Genomic DNA, 18,798 nt, shown 5'->3' with positions numbered 1-18,798 from the left:
TGCTGTCTACACCATGGCCAATAAACCCTGAAGCCCAATACTGCTCAACAGATACTGCCCATGAAAGCCTACACCAGTATATTGATCGAGGGTTTGTCGCCAAAATTATTTTTAGTTCTTTATTAAGGCATGGTGGAGAATATTTTCTGAAGGAGAGGCTGATTCTGTACATAAGCTACTAATTTAATGTTACCCTCCCAAACCCCCCCCCTAATTTGTAGAAATGCAAAATGCAGCTGTCCATGGAGAGCAGTTACAATAGAAAGCAAGGATAATCTGCAGTCTTTTATTTCTTTTCTTTGTTTTGATTAATTGTGTATTAAGTTAATCAGAGTTTATATCTATGCTGCACTAAAAATATTGTCCTTGAGTCCAACTCCCTCTCCATGCAGGTATCCAAATTAAAACCTCCCCAATAAATTGTCCATCTTCTGCGTGAACATGTCCAATGAAGGAGAGCCACTAAAATGACATTGGGAAGGAGCTTATCTGGTGTACATACATAGTATTAGTGACTGAGTGGGGATCTCCTTTTTTCTCAACTTTTTTTATATAGATTATATGTACAAGCTCTATGGTTCATTGACACTTCAAATGGTGGGCTGTATTTCCCTCAGGACCTAGCTTTATTCCCTGCATTACTTACAATGCGTACTGAAAAAAGAAAACTGTCTCCCTGCATTAGTTCCTGTCAAATTCCATGGGTGCATTTGCTAAGACAGATAAAGAGCTCCCATCTGTGGATTTAGCGACAGTAGCTTATACTTGAAGAAAAAAGTAAGTAGAGTTCCTCATGACTATAAAATATCATGAAAGGCTATTTAAATATCCAACAGCAATGGGGGAGCTGAAGTTTATATGGGTTTTCAAATATGATATGTAGATGCTATGAGGTAAAGGCTTTTTCCTTAATTCCAGCCAAAGGACCTTAAAATCCTTGTATCTTGAGCAAAAATGGGATGGCTGATGAGATTATTGACCTTGTTTGACCTCAGGATAATGGACTACTTTATCCTTTATGTGGACAATGAGGGTTCACAAATTTTACTTGCCAGTTGTAGATTCTGATACCTACATTTGTTGCTTGAAGACTCAGGCCATATTGATTAAACTGTAAGCCCTGAGTTCAGTAGCAGACCACATGATCTGACATCATGTGTTGTTTTCTGTATGGCTAGGAAAGATCTGCCAGGTGCCTATGCCTGTTCTTCTCATGGGGAGATTTTATATGGGATAATAGAATACCATATTTACCCTTGGTAGAACAGCCTAAGAAAGGGGATCTTTGTTGCTGAGAAAATGATGAGGCATGTGGATGTAATGTCATTTTGATGTCTGTATATTCTCCTATCTCAAGCATTTCAGTCCATGCTCTTTTTGTATCAGTAGATCGATGAAGGTTGATCAAGATGACAGACCATACCAGTGATTAAATATAGTGGGGATACAGAGGGAGCAGAACATGGATTCTGATGTGGCTGCAGTGAAGGGGTGGGGGGATGGGGACAACAAAGTTTAGTGAAAGATAAAGCAATCAAGGAAGTGCTTACCAGAATGTCCTGGCAGATTACCTTTTTTTTTGGTCACTGTAAAGCCTATCATTTCCTGGGCAAAAGAGGCTATCCCTAAAGACTTGGAAAGCCACAAGTATATTGAAGAGGCTTTGCTTTACCAGGGATTTGTGGTTTCAAACAAGCAACTGAAGCATTTCTCTCTTATGTTTTTGTCTGCCTTTGGATAATGCAGTTGTAGATTTCTGCAGGGAGGGAGGGGTGAAGGAGAGGTTTGGTTAATGTCAGACAAAACCGTGGACTCTAATAATTATTGGAAGTTAGGGGTTAGATCTTAATTAAACAATAATAAGAACAGTATAAGACATACTTCCTAATAACATAATATTTGTAATCAGTAGATTCAGGACATATACCAGGTTGTATCTTACACCACACGTAATTAACCTGAGGAATTCACAGTAACAAAATTAGGTGATAATAGCTCACACACATGATTTAAAATAAAAATGATCAAACATTCATAGCAGATTTGCAAAGCCATGATAGCTAAAAGGAACATCAGTACACAGAGGGAATATACTTTTGCTATATACATTTGTGGGAGACAAATGTAAAGAAAAGACCTTAAGTTAGATGTTCTGCTTGTGAGCTTTGAGAGTCATCTAGCTAGCTCTTCTTGGAAACAGAATTATGGATGAACTTGTGCCTGGACTTCTGGTGGGGACATGGCGGACTGAACAGCTGTGCCCGTGGGCTCAGTGGGCAGAAGTGACAATGCGGCAGTTTTTTTGGGCTCAGGCAGGTTTTTCCTGAAGCCCAGGAGTGTTTTTCCAGAAAAAGAAAAACACCTGGAATCACCCCATCTGTCCTCTGGACGGCTGCTTGCAGCCAGAAGATCGCAAACAGCATTCACGTTCAATTGGTAAGAGCTAGCCAGAAGTCTGGAATGTCACCATTTCCAAGCTGCACTGTAGCCTTAAAGGGACACTAAGACTGGCCACCCCATTTCTAAATCACCCAATTTATGTTTCTTTTAAGTACGCGTAACCTAAGAGAGGCTTTCTACAGCAAGGAGAAGCAGGCTTTCTTGGTGCTTATCATTATTTTTGGGATTAATTTTTTTAAAAAAATCTTTTTAGGTTTTGGACTTTGTTTTCCCTCCAAATAAGGAGGATTGAGAGTAAATAATTGTCTCCCTGTTATTATTTTTGTGCTAAATTTGAAGATATTAGCACTTTCCTACACACTGAATCATCTGTTTTGAACTTTCAGTTTTCTGCTTCTACTTTCCCTGGGGAACTGTCTGCTGTCTCACTTTCACTTGTGTAAACACATTCCAGAATTCTTTCATATCTTCGACTTTTGCTGGCTAAGCTCCTAGGGGGCACCATAATCTACTGCTTGAGACATGGAGGATTTTAAACAGACTTTCTCTGACTTCCAACAAGATTTTAAACAGGTTCTTTCTGATTCCTACCAAGTTTTTATGCAAGGCATTCAGGACATTGTGAAAAATATGAGGTCTAAAATGTGTCATCTGGTTGGGGATGTTGGGGATGAAACTGAGGAATTTAACAGCGACAGAAATGCCCTTCTAAGAGTGAGATCAGGACTTCTGTTGAAATGCCAGATGAAGATCAGATAGTCAAGTTAAAGAAATGAAAGGGAGAGATCGAGTTGCAAGCCATAAGTGAAATTGATTTTCTGATGGAACGCCATGGAAATGAAGGGGTTATTATGTATGGGAGGTCTCCTGGAGAGAAGTTGGAGTTTTTGAGTTGGGCTGTTTGATTTTTTTTTTTTTAAAGAAAAAATCTCTGTGCATATTGTAGGGATCTGGTTTATTTTGAAGTGGGATAAGGGTTTAAGAATATTTATCTGGATTGCTTTTAGGGTTTGGCTGATTTCATTTATCCTTAACAATTTGGATTAAGATTATTAAAGTATAATAAAATAATAAATGTCTGGTTTGGGTTTTAATATGATTAAGATTATTAAAATTGTTGTATTATCAAGTATAGTGGCAGACAAGTTATATGTTTTTTAGTTAGATCTTTATTATAGTAGACAGGAATGTATAGAATGGTACTAGGAAGGAAATAATTGAATAAATGTTATCTCTGAGGGGGGAGTTGATTAGGATATATATATATATGTGTGTGTGTGTGTGTGTGTATGTGTGTATATATATGTGTGTGTGTATTTTTATATATATATATATACTCTGTGTGTGTGTGTGTGTGTGTGTGTGTGTGAATATAAGGGGAGGGAGCAACTGTATTTAGTGATTTTTACAATGTGGCAATGGAATGATTTATAGAAATAATGTGATTTTGGTTTAATATAGAGTAAGGGATTGATTATGGAATATTGTTGTATATCCTTGCTGTTAAAAGTCAGAAGTCATGTCTTTTTGTAATTTTGAAAAAATTTCTCTTGTGTTTCTGCACTTTTTTAGTTTTTTCTTTATAGTTTTTTGTTTTTCTGTAGCTTTTATCTTTGCTTGAAACTTTATAAAATTCTTATAAAAAAGAAAAAGACTTGTGCCTGATTCAGCTAAGCATTTTTAATGATTTTGCCTGCACTAGGACATCTCATCCTGCCTGAGAGGAGTTATAGGTGCATCCAAGAAGGGGGGAAAAATCGAAGTACATAGATAACAGCAAGAAGACTGTATTTATCTATAACAGTATAACAACGTCATCAAAGGCTTTGACAAGTTTGCTGAAACAAAGGAGGGAATGAATTGCCCAGGCTTACCTTCTGAGTTTATAGCTAAACTAGGATTTGAACAAAAATACCTTAAACATAAGGATGGTATCCTATTCAGAAATGGGGGAAACCTATGGAACATAGGAGGTCTGTACTACCTTTCTCAATGCAGTTTCTCAGCCTTAGCTTCTTGTTTATAAGTCGGAGGCAGTGACTGCTTCAATCCACAGGAAATTTTTAAGAGGCAAAATGAAACTGAAATAAAGAGCAATTTGTGAAGCAACCTTTATTGAAAGTGCTGATGCTCCTGCTTTTCTTTTCTATAGCTTATCATCTTCTGGGGAGGGGGAGGGGAGGGGGAGGGGGTCCAATACATTAGATCCATAAAATGGTACCAATACAAGGGCCTGCTGAAACTTAGAACTGATCTTGATTGCAGGAATCCAAAATAAACAGTGGGTGGGCCCAAAGATGAGAATTGCTATAATGAAACTTTGGAGCCAGTGTATGCTAATTTTCAAATCATCATAAGATCACCCATCACTTACTGTGACAACTCTTGCACAGCAAAGCACATAAAGCCTTGGATCGCTTCTTCCCCTGCTGTCTCACAGTCCTATTTTTAGCCTGGTATTGTACATTGTATATTAATCACTTCTGTCAAACCACAATGGATTGCTACCTTGATCATCCACAATTCACATGCACTCCCAGTGTGTGAGCCTATTTAAATCTCCCAACAAATTTTGGAATGGAAGGAAATGAAGCCTCATCCATCACTGCTCCTTCTTATTTTATAGGTTGCCTAGCAGGTGAGGTGCTGTGGGCATAATAGTCTAGCTATCTCAGCAGCAGAAGCAAAGTTACTTAAGGTTGTTGAGCTCATGGCCTTTCTGTCCACATGACTGCTTTTTAAACCCAGCGGTTGCTGTCTTGGTTGAGAGGAAAATTCCTGTTGCATTACTGAATATATGGACCTGGACTGTAGTAAAGCTGTGTTTCCATTGAGTGATATATCTTGTCTATCACATGTATTTTAAAATGGTTACCACTTGATTTTTCCTATACGTTTTGAGTGTTCTCTGCTGTTTTTCTTTTTGGGAGAGGCTTTTGAAGTGTTAGCTAATTCTGCAATTAGAATGGAGGAGTGCAATCACACATGGTCTGACAGCAGAAGGAAGCATTCAGTGCAGACCCCAGTACCTCTTCAGAAAGATAATGTGGCACTGAAGATTCACTATTTCCTTTCTCCCAAACCCATCATTTCTGCCTCTGCTGCTTCTGTCTGCCTTCCTAACTTTCCTCAGTGACTCCTGGGCCACTTTGTCCTCCTCTGTGTATCTGCTGGGGTGGCTTCTTTCGACATTTACAATATATCCTATCCATTTTTGCCACTGAGGCTGGAGGAGTGGAAGGAATGAGGGAGTGCATCTACAAAGGCACTGAAATCTAGAATAGAAGAAGATTATACATATATAATAATAATAATAATAATAATAATTTTATTAAACTTGTATGCCACCCAGTTCAACAACTCTGGGCAGCTCACAACAATAAAAGAAATTGTAATAAAAATCAATACAAGATAAAGAATTAAGATAAAAGATGGCAGATAAAGAGAGGGATCTCACTCTCCCTCACCAAAGGCCTGGGTGAAGAGCCAGGTCTTTACAGCTCTTCTAAACTACAGCAGAATGAGGGTCATCTGGATCTTGGGGGGGGACCCTTCTTCCAGAGGGCAGGTGCTGCTACAGAGAATGCTTGCTTTTGGGGCCCTGATAGATGACATTGTTTAATCGAAGGAACCTGGAGCTTGCCAACCTCAAATCAGCTGGGCAGATACTACTGGAGACAGGTGGTGCCTCAAGTAACCAAGTAAAGGAGAATCAAAAGTAAAAGTTGGTTCCAGGACTCTTTCTCCTCCTCTTCCTATTCACTGTAACCTAAAGAAGCCTCTGGGAAAGGACAAAAGAGAATGTGGGTGTCAGCTTGGGGCAAATACCACCTTCTTGCTTTTTATGTGCATAGCACCTATGCAGAGGTGCTGGAGTCAAGAAGAAAGATATGTAGTTAAAAATTAAATTGAAAAACCTGAATTGTTCATAGAGGACAAATGTAAGGAGTAACACATCCTGGACCCACTAGATGGTTCCTTCTCCGCCTACTAATCAGGTAATAAACATTCAGCTTCCATAAAAAGAAAGGAAAAAATATTTCCTTCATAGGTGTATGTGGGTTTGTGAATGAGAATTTTATATATGTATAGGTATTTTATACATGTATATGCTTTGTATTATATAGATGGAAGTGGAAAAATTACTTTGAAGGAATTAAGTTTATACAGAAGGGGAGAATCAAGTAAATAGCACTTATTAATTTAATGTAAGTTAAATATTAATTTATATTTATTAATTAGTTAATTTTCTTGTCCTGGCCTGATTCCCTTTATGGATTGTAGCTATCAATCTTAAAGGTAAAAGAGGCCTTTAATTAAGTTGTGCGCTTTTGAATTAAAATAAGAGGACAGCAAGGTTGAAGCAATTATAAAAAACAGTGAACTTTCCATTTAAGTCTCCAGAACTTTTAGAAAGTTTTGTTTAATTTCTGCAGAGTCCAAGACAATGCAGCATAACTAATGAACTCCCCAACTGAGCACAGGACAAGTTGGGCTGCTCAGCTGTTCTGAGTCGTCAAAAAACTCTTCAAGAGGAAGCAAATACTCATCCAACTCTTCTCTGCTTAATCAGTCTGAGTATTTACACATTTGGAAAGTTAAAAGATTCATGGATACATCTCATTCCTCCATGTAGCCCATAGAAGAGAACACTTTACCATATATTTTAGAGACAGGAGTTTTTTGCAAAAAAAAAAAAAAAAAAGCCAGAAATCTGTTGGTGAATAATTCTGGCCTTGAGTTTGCCAACGCAGACTTCTTTGTGTAATACAAGTCCTTTTCTTTTGTCTTTTTAATTGTAGAATCAACCTTGTCCTATGTTAGGCAGCTGGAAGCAAGAGTAAGACAGCTGGAGGAGGAAAATCGCATGCTGCCCCAGGTGGGTGATTTCTGTTGCCAGGCATACTAGTTTGTAGCTGAGGTCTGGAGTTGGAAGATTAATACAGATTTATTCCAGGGAATAGCTCACTGTGCTGATAGAGGAGGTTGCTCGCATCTGAATGCTTTTTGTAGCTTTCATATGAGATGGGAAGTTGAAATATTACAATACTTATTGTCAGTGTCAGCATCCTAAGTGTTGTCTGGATCAAGGGCCTCAAATTCTTCATGGAGCAAGCAGTTAGATAAGGAGTCATGGACAAAACTATGTAGCTGAAACGGAATAGGTCATGATGCAGAGGCAGTAAGGAGGGCATCTCTGTCACAGGCGTTTCATGATTTCTGGATTCACTATCTGCCCTTTGGAACTATGAAATAACTTTGTTTCATAGCCATTGAGGAAGAGAAATCAGTCAGTTAGGGAGACAGACCTGCTTAATTGTCAGATGATTATGAAGGTTATTTTATTAGGCAGTCTAGTTGCCCTAGAACTTGCTTCTGTTACAAGCATCTTTGTACTGTATGTAGTTGAAACCCTACCATGCAATTCTAGCTTATGCAAGGAAGAATTGTACCTGGAGTCTATAATAGTCAGGTATATACTGTGTGACAGTTTTCAGCCTTTCAGCCTTTCATTCATGGTCCAAATCCTTGAGAAGTAAGCTAGCAAACAAGCAATAATAAAGGAAAACAACAAGAATATTACGAAGTGCAGCATTCTTCTATTCTCTAGATTCTGGACTTAGGATACTGCTTTCTACTCTCAGGTATGTCCATACAACCACCAAGGAAACGCATTCATAGCTCAAGAAGCATAAACTCTGTCAAACTCTGAGCTCTATGCTTACTTAATAAGGAAAGGCAACTGTGGTGATTCAGTGACTATGCTATTCTGCTCAGAGTTCTCTTTGATCTTGCCTTCATGAGAGTGAAAAAAGAGCAGGAAAAGAGCTACATGGAAACTGTGTGTGTGTCTCTCTCTCAGTGTATTGACAACAGTTTCTTGTGGGTGTCGTTATTGAACACTAATTGCTGTTGTTGGTCTCTGATTCACTTGAGTCAGGGAGTAAGAACTATATGGGGGAGTCAAGCAATTAAAGCTCTTGAATGCCTTGAATAATGCCTAGGCATTAAAGAGGAACATTCTGCATGTGCACTTGATAGTAGGGAAATTTTTAAGTGAAAGCACATATTAGGACATGGTGTGAATATATGACAACTTGCAAGATGGCATGAACTACGTCTACACTGATCCTCACGTTCTTAGGTTTTATATATTCCCTTATCAGTGTCAGAACCACTGCAAATGAGCGTATAAAGTGGGGCTTCCTTTTTTCCGGTTGTGACAAAGTAAGACCGGTTCAAATGCAGCTCTCTTTAGCTTGTGTGGTTCTGTTTTTACATATAAATCTGCATTTTAGAAAATGGAAATCATTGCAATAGACTAAAATGTCTTATTAGGACAATCATCCTCTTTACCTCTTTTAATGTCTCTTTAATGAGCATCATTAGCATTTGTGCTTGGGGTAGTTAAGATTAAACTCTTTTTCACATTTCATTTTTTCAAGTGTTGATACTTCACTAGGAAAATCTCACTGGAGGTTGAAACCTGTTTCGTGTAATAAATGTATGATTAAAGAAGTCTGAAGTTACAAGCTTTCATGGATTCATCAGTCTTTTTTTTCCCTAGTCACATTCTATGGAACAATTAAATGTTTTAGAAGTTATTTCAAAGGATCTAGATAATTGGTAGCCCTGTTTTAGAAATTCAAATAGAGCTCTTATACAAGTTTATTATTTTTGGAAAGTTTTTCAATTATAAAGATGTATTTCTTCAGTATCTGAAGAAGGCATTAGTTGGGAACAGAAATGGAAGAAGAAATCAAACTTTTTTTCAGGGAACATGTGAAATTTGTACAATTTTCAGTGGTGGGAACTTGCTGGTGTAGGTGAAGGCTATAGCATCTTTTTTTGTTTGACACCAACCTTCTCCTACCTATCTTTGTCTGGCATCTCCTGAATTCTTAGCCAATAAGACCAGTGACTAAGAATACTGGGAACTGAAGTCCAAGTCACCTGGAGTGGATCAGTTAGGGGGAGGGATGTTTAACACTTTTCTTTAAGGAAAATTTCTCAGAGTATCTTAAGTCATACATCAAAAGCAAAGTGTCTGCTCTATGGACTATGGAATAAAGAATGATGGATGCTGTTTACTTCTGCCCATTTCAACTTATTTCATGGCAAATTGGGATTCTTTGGGAAAAAGTGGAGGGGTACCAATGCTTTTGCTGCCTCTGTATGTGTTGGACTTCGTTTCCCATAACTCTATGCTGACAGGTGATTACTAGAATCCAATGAATCTAGACATTTCTTGGTCAAAAAGATTGTGGTTGCCTTGTGAATTTTGGGAAGGAAAAAAAAAGATCAGCCTACATGTATTTTAGAACTTTTAAGTGTAGATTGATTTCCCAGGTCAGTACTTACAAATCCCAAGCTACATAAAAGTTAGTAATACTGATTTGAATTGGCATGGTTAAATAAAAGCTTTTCACCAAGATATAGCAGGAAATGTAAGAAATCTTTTTCAGCCACCCAGTGGTATACTCTGTCACAAACTGGCACTATGACTGTTCATGTGCTAAATCATACATAGGGTACCAAGTTGCATAGCATATGTGATAAGCTTCCCAGTTCTTAGGGGAATTCATTCTGCTTCTGGTCAGTGTTAGTTTCACATGTATTCTATCCTTTCTGTCCGGTTTCTTCTTCAGTATATTATTAAAAACATATACATGCACAAACAAAATTCATATTTATTTTATATATAACCTTCCCAAATGTGTCTATCTCTGTTTTTCCCTTTTACTTGCATAATAGTATACAACTTTCCCCAGTCTATGCATTTGTATATGTGATTTGTTTGAGCTGAGAACCACTGCAAAATTTGGAGAAGTGTGCATTCTAAAGGGTTGTTCTAAATGTTATATAATTCAGGGAAACCCCAGGTTAATTGAATTAAAATGTGATCTAAATATTCTCCTCCTACCTTAGCCCATCTGTGACATGTTCTGAATGTATATACTGCAAGTTTCATTGGCAAGGATATAACTTAATAAATGCTTATGCTTCCAGTTGGTACTAGACTGGCCAGTATCCAAGCTCACTCTGAATCTCTGGCCATAGATGGAAGATTTGAATCAACAGGCTCTTCTAAAGATTTATATCAGGCTGCTGGATCCTTCTCTCATAAATTATATCAAAATGAATTGGTCGATGCACAAAGGCACCGATATCATTATTTTACGACAGTGCACAAGGCTTTGTGAGTGTACTGTAGTCATGTCTTGGAAACAAAATGACCTGTATTCAGAGAGGCTAATACAAATGTAGTTGGCAGAAATTGTGACATACAATGGTTCCTCTAGAATCATCAGTATGACCTGATGTCTACCTTCTGTTTTGGAGTAGAAAAATCACTGCAATTTGTCTCGCTTTTCGGTTCATATTTGTGATTAATAGATGCATTAAAAGCTTTTAATGGTCATATTTGAGAATTGTATATTAGAAATGAATCTACAACATATTTGCACCTCTGGTAAAGAAGCTTCTGACATGCTTGGCTGAGCTGATGTGATGCGACACACAGCACATCATTCCTGAACATTCTATCTGCTCAGGGAAGAAAGCTGTCAAGATATTTTCCATTTAGTTTCTGAGGAGGGGAGGAATAGCTTGTCATTATACCTTGGAATTAAAACCTCACTTGAGGCATAGAGAAGTAGCATTCTGTAATAAAGCTGTGGAGATCACAGAATAGAAACCCCAGAGACAGAGGAACAACACAGATTGGCACTAAGCACAAAATATGTTCCTGTCACTGTCCACATTTTTCACCCAGCATGCATTGTACTGTAACACACTTACAATAGGGGTGGGGGTTGCGTTATTGGGACATATAGCAGAAATTGCAAATAAAATCAGATTTGCTTTAAAAAAAATAGTTGGAAAAGGTTTCATCTGTGCCCCCATTTGACTTTTTCCCCTGAATCTGCTTCTGTTTTTTTTTTAAATCCCCCCATTTATTACAAATTTTATCTACATAAATACTAGAAATATTCCTAAAATGCGTCACCTTTTAATAGAACTATGAATGAGCAAAATGATTGCCAGGGCAACAGTATCTGAAGAAAATAAAAGGATTCCCTTTGTTGCCAGAAATATATAAGAATATGTACAAGGGCTAGAGAAACTAAATTCTCAACTTCCATGGTAACATATCAGAGTTGAATAAAGAAGAGGTATTGACACAATGTTCTTGTGCAGAAGTTAGGCAATGAGTCAAAAGGAGGAAAATAATATTTTCACTGTTTGTGTCAATGAGGGTAGAAATACATTTTACCATTATTATTTAGGTGGAGAGTTTGATGTACAATCTCTTCTTTTTTATTGGTTTTAGTGTAAAAACTGGTTTCCTGATGGGTCCTACAGAACCACCACCACCACCACCCATACTGGGGAGAAGAGCCAATGCAGGGGAGTGACTTTTGTTGAAATATGGCAAACCTTTGAGTGATATTGAAATCTTGTTTAGGCACGCTGAAGAGAGAACACAATCTGAGCTTTACTATATCTTCTGACAGTAATAGAAGAGCTACTTTGCCTGGTTTCTCAGTTTAAGAGTGGCCAGCCAGGGAGATTTATTTTCAGACTTTTCTGGTGAACTAGCTTAGTAAATGCCTTGCAGTCATCTTTTTGATTTGTGTCAGACCAGAAAATTAAATGTAAGTCTTCTTGACTGTATTCTAAAATTACATTTTGGGTGACTATCAGAGATGCATGGCACAGAGGCAAGGAGAAGAACAATATCAATCAATAATTTATCAAACAATCAATAACTATATTTGATCTTCACAAAAGGCCAAGAAATGATGAGTGTATCAGAATTATATGTTTCCATCTATTTAAACATAGTTTGTGCAAGAAAACTTTTAAGTGTATTTGCATTTTATAAGAAATAATATGTTTATCATTATTTTGTCTAATTTCAGGTCAGTCTGATGGATGAATATTGACTGAGTTCTCAGAGCTTTTCCCCCTGTTTAATGGGCTGATTTATAGGGTTTTTTTAGTCATCTTTCCTACTATCCTTTGCATTGTATATTTTGGCTTGGTTTGAATTTTTTTCTTAGTTGAAATTGGCTTTTAACAGAATGATACTCCTGTTATATTGTTGCTTTGTTGTTCTCTTCTGCTTGTAGAGGGTTAAGATGCAAGATAGCATTGCAGAGTATTAAACATTCATTATTTTCTTTCTTAATACCACTTGCATTTTCAATTCCACTCTGTTCTTCACCTTGGATTTCACCTTCTGTTTCCTCTTGACTTCAGTTCAGCTCTTCCTGCTTTTCCTTTGCTTTGGTTGTTAAATATTTTCCACACCTAATTAAACTGCTAACTAGAAAGTAATACCAGTCTTATCTATAATACTTCATTCTTGATGCTAGAATGACAGTACTTTTAAAAGTAAAGTCTCCTTCAAGTCAAGCCTGACTTCTGGTGACTTAATGGGATGTCTGTATAGCTTTCATGGTAATAGCAGGGAACTGGTTTGCCATTACCTTCTTGCCATTACCTTCTTTTTCCAAGTCCAGCCTTCAACAGTAGTATTCCCTGGAGGTCTTCTATCCAAGTACTAATTAGGCTGATCCTGCTTAGCTTTCAAGCATGATTAAGATAGTCAAGAGTGGCTGTTAACCAGAAGTATTTTATGACATTTAAAAATAAACATATACCATATTTATTATTTTAAGAATATAATATAAAATGTAATATCATTACTAACTGACTTTAAAAAAATAACAGCTTTAAAATCAGGATACATTCTCTGAGAAAAGTTATGAGATAGAAGCTGAACAAACTGCCCTTAGCATTGTATTTCTTCTCCTTACAGAGAACAGTTTATAAATGAAAAGGAAAGACTAGAGAAGCATCAATGATGACTGTTTTAAAAAAAAAAATCATAGCTACAGTGCCATTGACAAAGCCAATCTATAATGCCAATAGATACAATATTCCTTTCCTGGAGGTTACTACATTTTGCTGTCTGTGGAAATTGGAGATTGATAAGGATCAATTAATTTTCACAGAGCTCCTTGCAATGGCAGTCAACTCATTAAAGACTTCCTCTCTGTTTTGCCAAGACTTCCTCTCTGTTTTGCCAAGAACTTGCCAAATCCATCAGTTAACAAGAAAGATCCACTTAGAAACTGATTTAATAGTTATCTTTACAATATGGCAGTTTTTCTCCATGGCTTGGGTGATGGCCAGGCCATTCAGCCATGACAGCTGGACCTAGAAATGTTTAGGTATATTCCCTCTATTCTCAAATGTAGACTGCAAGTTCCAATTCCAGCTAGGCTGAGAATTAATGTCTGATGTTCTCAAGTAGCTGTTTATAGTCTCAGCACTTTGATAAGTCTAACTCTTGATCTCTGTCTTAGATTATTCCTCAGTTTTTGCTTAGCATGGCACTATGAGCAGTGACTGGATCCAGTGTCTGGGTCTTCCACAGTTTCTTCACTCAGTACTTTTTTGGGGCATTATGAGAAATTATAAGAGAGACTAAGCACATCATGAACTCACGGTACATACTGCATTCAGTTAAATTTGCTGGGATCCAGTGACAGAAGATAGACACCAGAGGATGCTTTGTCTAAGGTCTTCCCAAACTTAATGCTGGTCTTGCTTCAAAGAACTCTGGTCTCCAGCAGAGAACAGAACACAGCAGGGGTATGGAATTGTGGGCCAGGGAGTGTTTGGGAAAAGTTTTAGAGAAAATACTTTGAAGTTGAATTTATTCAGCTTGGGGCTATGCAGGTCCTCAGAACTGACAGAAACACAACAAGGAATTCAAGAGCAAATACTCTGGTACATAACTGAATCTTGCAACACTATTGAGTGGTTGCAGCCCATCCAAGTGAAGAGTTTGAGTGACTAGTTCTTGAAGGGCTGGGTTTGGATCCCCATGTCTTTAACTCTATCTTTGGTAGCATATTAGGTTGCCACCATCTTTTCCTGATGGGTTCTGCCTTTAACTGCGTGGCAAGTAAGTATAACACAGTACTATCTACTCTGTCTGTACTTTGGGCAGCTCAGAACTATGAAAATTCTGTTTGATGCAGGTTTTATTTTTAATGGAATGACAAATTTTGATTTTTTAAAATGTCTAGTTTAGTACTTTATAGAATCAGAAAATTAGGGATTTGGAGGGGACTATAAGGAACAACCATTCCAACCCTCTACAGTGTGCAGGAAAACCAATTAAACCATCCTTGAGAGGTTACTGTCCAGCCTCTTCTTAAAAGTCTCTAGGAGGAGAACTCAGAATCTCTGTAGATAGATTGTTCCACTGTTGTACAGATCTTACCATCATGTGTTTTTTTTTCCTTATATTTAAACAAAATATAGGTAGCTTCAACTTATGCCCGTTACTTCTGGCTATGTCAATAAAAGTAGTTCCTGGTCACCTTCTCTATGGCACCCTTTAATATACTTAAGCACTGATAACATACCTCCCCTCAGGCTTCTTTTCTATAGACTGAACATTCCAAGTTCCTCCAGGCTGTCTTCATAGGGCATATCCTTAAGTATCTGCATCATCTCCTGTAAAAAAAAGAATCTGCTGAAACTGAGGGACATTATATCCATAGCATTCCCTTTTTCCACTAGTTATTTTGTGAGAGGAGATGAAATTTGTCTCACATGACCTATTTTTGAGAAAGCCATGCTGACTCTTGGCAATCACGGCATTGTCTTCAAGAGACTTACAAATGACCTGCTTCATTATCTGCTCTAATATCTTTCCAGGTATTGTTGTTAGGCTCACTGGCTGAGAATTACTGGGATCCTCTTTTTTTTTTTTCTTTCATGAAGAGGAGAACCACTTGTTGTCTAGTCTTCTGACATTTCCCTAGTTCTTCAGGTTTCCTAAAAGAAAATTAACAGAAGCCCTAACACAGTGGTTCTTCAACTGAGGGTAATTACCCCAAGGGTGTAATTTGAGCACATCCTGGGGATAATGGAGCAATTTGCAATCGCTTGTTTGTGTGTGTCAAGGATCCAGTTTGGGACTGCTGCCGCCAAGATGCTTGGGTAAATAACAGTCTGGTTTTTTGCGGGGGTAATGATATTATTCAAGACTGAGAAAAGGTAATTGGGTCAACAAGCTTAAGAACCACTGCCAACAGTTCTTCCAGTGTTCTAGGATGTATTTCATCATGGCGTGGGGACCTGCAAGTATTCAAATAAGCTAGATCATTTTCTAGATCTTAACTGACCTGTGCCCTCCCCTATTGTGTTTATTCCCAGTCTCTACTATTTCCTTTAAATATAAAGACAGAGGCAAAATAGGAGTTCCTTTGCATTCTCTTTGTGATCTGTAAGATTTCTCCATTTGGAGTAAACAGTGAGCCCACCATTTCCTTTGTCTTCCTTTTGCTATTGCTATTTGAGGAAATACTTCTTGTTGGATTTTGCATCTCTTGTTAGCTTTAGCTCTTTTTCTGCTTTTGCCTTCTTAATCAAATTTCTGCATTCAGGAGCTGAATCTTTGTAGACTTCCTTGGTCACTAGCTCTTCCATTTCCAATAAGCATCCTTCTTTAGTCTCAACTCCTTTGTGAGCTAATTTTTCTTCCTCATTGGTATTGAGACTGCACTATCCTTAATTCCCTTTTCAAGAGGTCCCAGCCATCTACAGTACTTTTGCCTTCAAGCTTTTCTTCTCAAATGTTCACTTTACACTCACTGTCACATCATGGCCTTGTCAGATAAAGTTGAATAATTAGTTATTCCTGTGCATGGGATTTTACTGACTTTGCAATTTTATGAGAATGAAGATGGCATAGTATGACAGAGGGAAGTAATTTGCTTGAACAGTAAAATACTTGTGTGCTTCACTTTGTATTGGATCTATACAGAAACTGTTATGTGAGTAGAACAGCACAGCCCAAGGAAACTTCAGAAGTGCTATTCTAATTACAGCTATTGCTTTTTCTCTATCTTTATCCTTCTTTCATTTGTTTTTCTTTATTTTTCCTTTAGTCTTCCTTTCCCTTCAACAGAGGCATAACTGACAGCAAAATAACCTCCTGGACTCACAGCTCCTGCTTGAAGAGCAGGTGGCAGCCATGGCTAGGAGGGCCTTTGCCCAGGTTTGCCTTCTGAGCAGTTGCACATGTGTCTAGATTGGGAGATCTTACTCATGGTAAACTCATGGAGTAGATTATATGCTCTATGTGGGGCTTTCCCTTGATGAGCATTTGCAAGCTTCAGCTGGTCCAGAATGCAGTGGCACAGGCACTTTTGAGCATTCCACAATATGCCCATGTAACACCTTTGGTCCATGAGCTGCACTGGCACCCATTGGGCTTCCAGGTACAATTCAAGGGGTTGGTCGTTACCTATAAAGCCCTATGTGGCACAGAGCTAGGTTATTTGTGGGAACTGGCAGGGTTGGCATGTTCCAGGTCCCATCAATTAGACAGTACTGTCTTGTGGGACCTAGGAGTTGTGCCTTCTTTGTTGATGTACCTGCTTTGTAGGACTGCTCTCTTCTGGAAATCCCAATGGTCCAGACCCAGTAGACCTTTCATATGGCGCTTAAAGACATGGATGTTCTTTAGGGAGTGAGCCCCACTAGTTGGCTGTTTAATTATTGTTTTATGATGAAGTGGAATCATCTTTTCAGCACAAGGCATATAATATATTGTGATTCTTAATATATTGTTTTATAAACTGTTATTGTTGTTTTGGATTTAATCTCTGTATTCCTCCTAGCCTCTCTGTAACCTCATCTAACATTGGTTAGATGGGTAGCTTTATAGAATTAATGAAGGAATGAATTAATGAATGAATACATTAAAAAATGCTCTCTGATGACGCATCCAAGGATTTTTCTGATGGAAGGGGGAAAGGGTTTTGATCTTCAGCTGTGTAGCAACCTTCCCCCATGATTCCCCTAGCAGTTGGCCGTGAGCCACATACTTCTCACAGCTGCTGGAGGGCTTGTTGCTGCACTTATGGAGAACTTGATGGCCCAGGCACAGAGGATATAGAAATTGGAAATGCCAGTTGCCCAATCCTCTTACTTTTAATGATGGAATAGCAAGATTCAAACTGTTGAAGTGGCTATGCAGATAATTCGTTCAATTTGTAAAGCCACCCATCTCACATATCTGATTCTGGGTGGCTTACAAAGTTAAAAATGCAAAAACAATACAAAAAAATAACCAAAGACATAACAACAAAAAAACATTAAAACCATTAAAAATGATAAAAACTATTAAAAACATAAAAACATAGTCAGTGGGAAAGCATAGTCAATTTTACTAACAATATAGCCACTTTGCAGGCTCCACATCACTGCTACCTGATCCCCAGACCAGTTGGCAAAGCCATTTCTTCAGGCCCTTCTGGAAGGCCAACAAGGTTGGGGCCAGTCTGACCTCAGGGGGAATGATGTTCCAGAGGGCGGGTGCCACAGCAGAGAAGACTCTCCTCCTGGGTCCCATCAGATGACATTCCTTTGTGGAAAAGAACCTGCAACATGCCTTTCTGCTGGACTTGATGGAATGGGTAGATTTGATTGGGGAGAGGCGGTCCCTCAAATAACTTGGCTCCATGCCACGTAGGACTTTATGTAAGAGTTGAGTCTGACTCTGAGGCTGAGGAAGGGGAAATCGAAACCTATGCTAAGCAAAATGGGGAAACCGAAATTTCAAATGACTCAGCAGAGTGGGAAAGTCTTGAGCAGCTGATTGGGCGAAATCAGGAGTCAAATTCAAAGCTGCCAATCAGCGCAAGAGAAAGGTGAGCCAAAAAACATGCCAAGCAAAAGGAAGCCCAATTGGCTCCGGAGGAGAAACAGCATGAAGGAAACAGCTTAAAAAGGAGCCAGCACAAAGACAGAGTCACCAGAGACCAAAGTTCCATTGAGCTAACAACTTCTTTAGGAGAAGAGAAGCCAGAACCGTCCTTGGAACCTTGCCCTGTAGCTGTTATGGAACCAGAGCCTTCCCAGCCTTCTGAGCCTTGCCTTGCCATCTTGCCATGAAGCCCAGCTGAGTCGAGCCCTGCCAGCTCGCCTCTAAGCCCAGTCGAGGCTTGCCTTGCTGTCCTGCCACGAAGCCCAGCCAAGTCGAGCCCCGCTTCCTTGCTTCTCAGCCCAGTCGAGCCTTGCCTTGCTGTGTTGCCACAAAGCCCAGACAAGTTGAGCCCTGCTGTCTTGCCTTGAGGCCCAGTCAAGTCTTGCCTTGCCGCATCACCATGAAGCCCAGCTGAGTCCTGCCGTCTTGTCTCGAAGCCCAGTTGAGTCTTGCCTTGCCGCCTTGCCATGAGTTCCAGTCAAATCCAGTCTTGTTGCCTTGCCATAGAGCCCAGTCGAGCCTAGCCTTGTTGCCTCGTTGCAATCCATAGCTGAGTTTTGCCTTGAATCTTGTGTTCTCCAGCCAAGGTTGGTTCA

General features: G+C 38.8%; 1 protein-coding gene across 2 annotated transcripts in view; it reads left to right on the top strand.

Moving 5' to 3' along the window:
* CCDC85A (coiled-coil domain containing 85A) overlaps positions 1-18,798 on the top strand; it is a 146,917-nt gene that overhangs the window by 107,615 nt on the left and 20,504 nt on the right. For both annotated transcript variants that reach the window (XM_063301252.1, XM_063301243.1), the window contains exon 3: positions 7,203-7,279. In XM_063301252.1, the coding sequence (XP_063157322.1) occupies positions 7,203-7,279 (77 nt within the window). The remainder of the gene's footprint in view (positions 1-7,202; positions 7,280-18,798) is intronic.

Source organism: Candoia aspera, chromosome 1 (genome assembly GCF_035149785.1).
Source record: "Candoia aspera isolate rCanAsp1 chromosome 1, rCanAsp1.hap2, whole genome shotgun sequence".
Taxonomy (NCBI): Eukaryota; Metazoa; Chordata; class Lepidosauria; order Squamata; family Boidae; genus Candoia; species Candoia aspera.
Note: the sequence above shows the minus strand (reverse complement) of the source record. Positions and strands in the feature narration are given on the sequence as shown.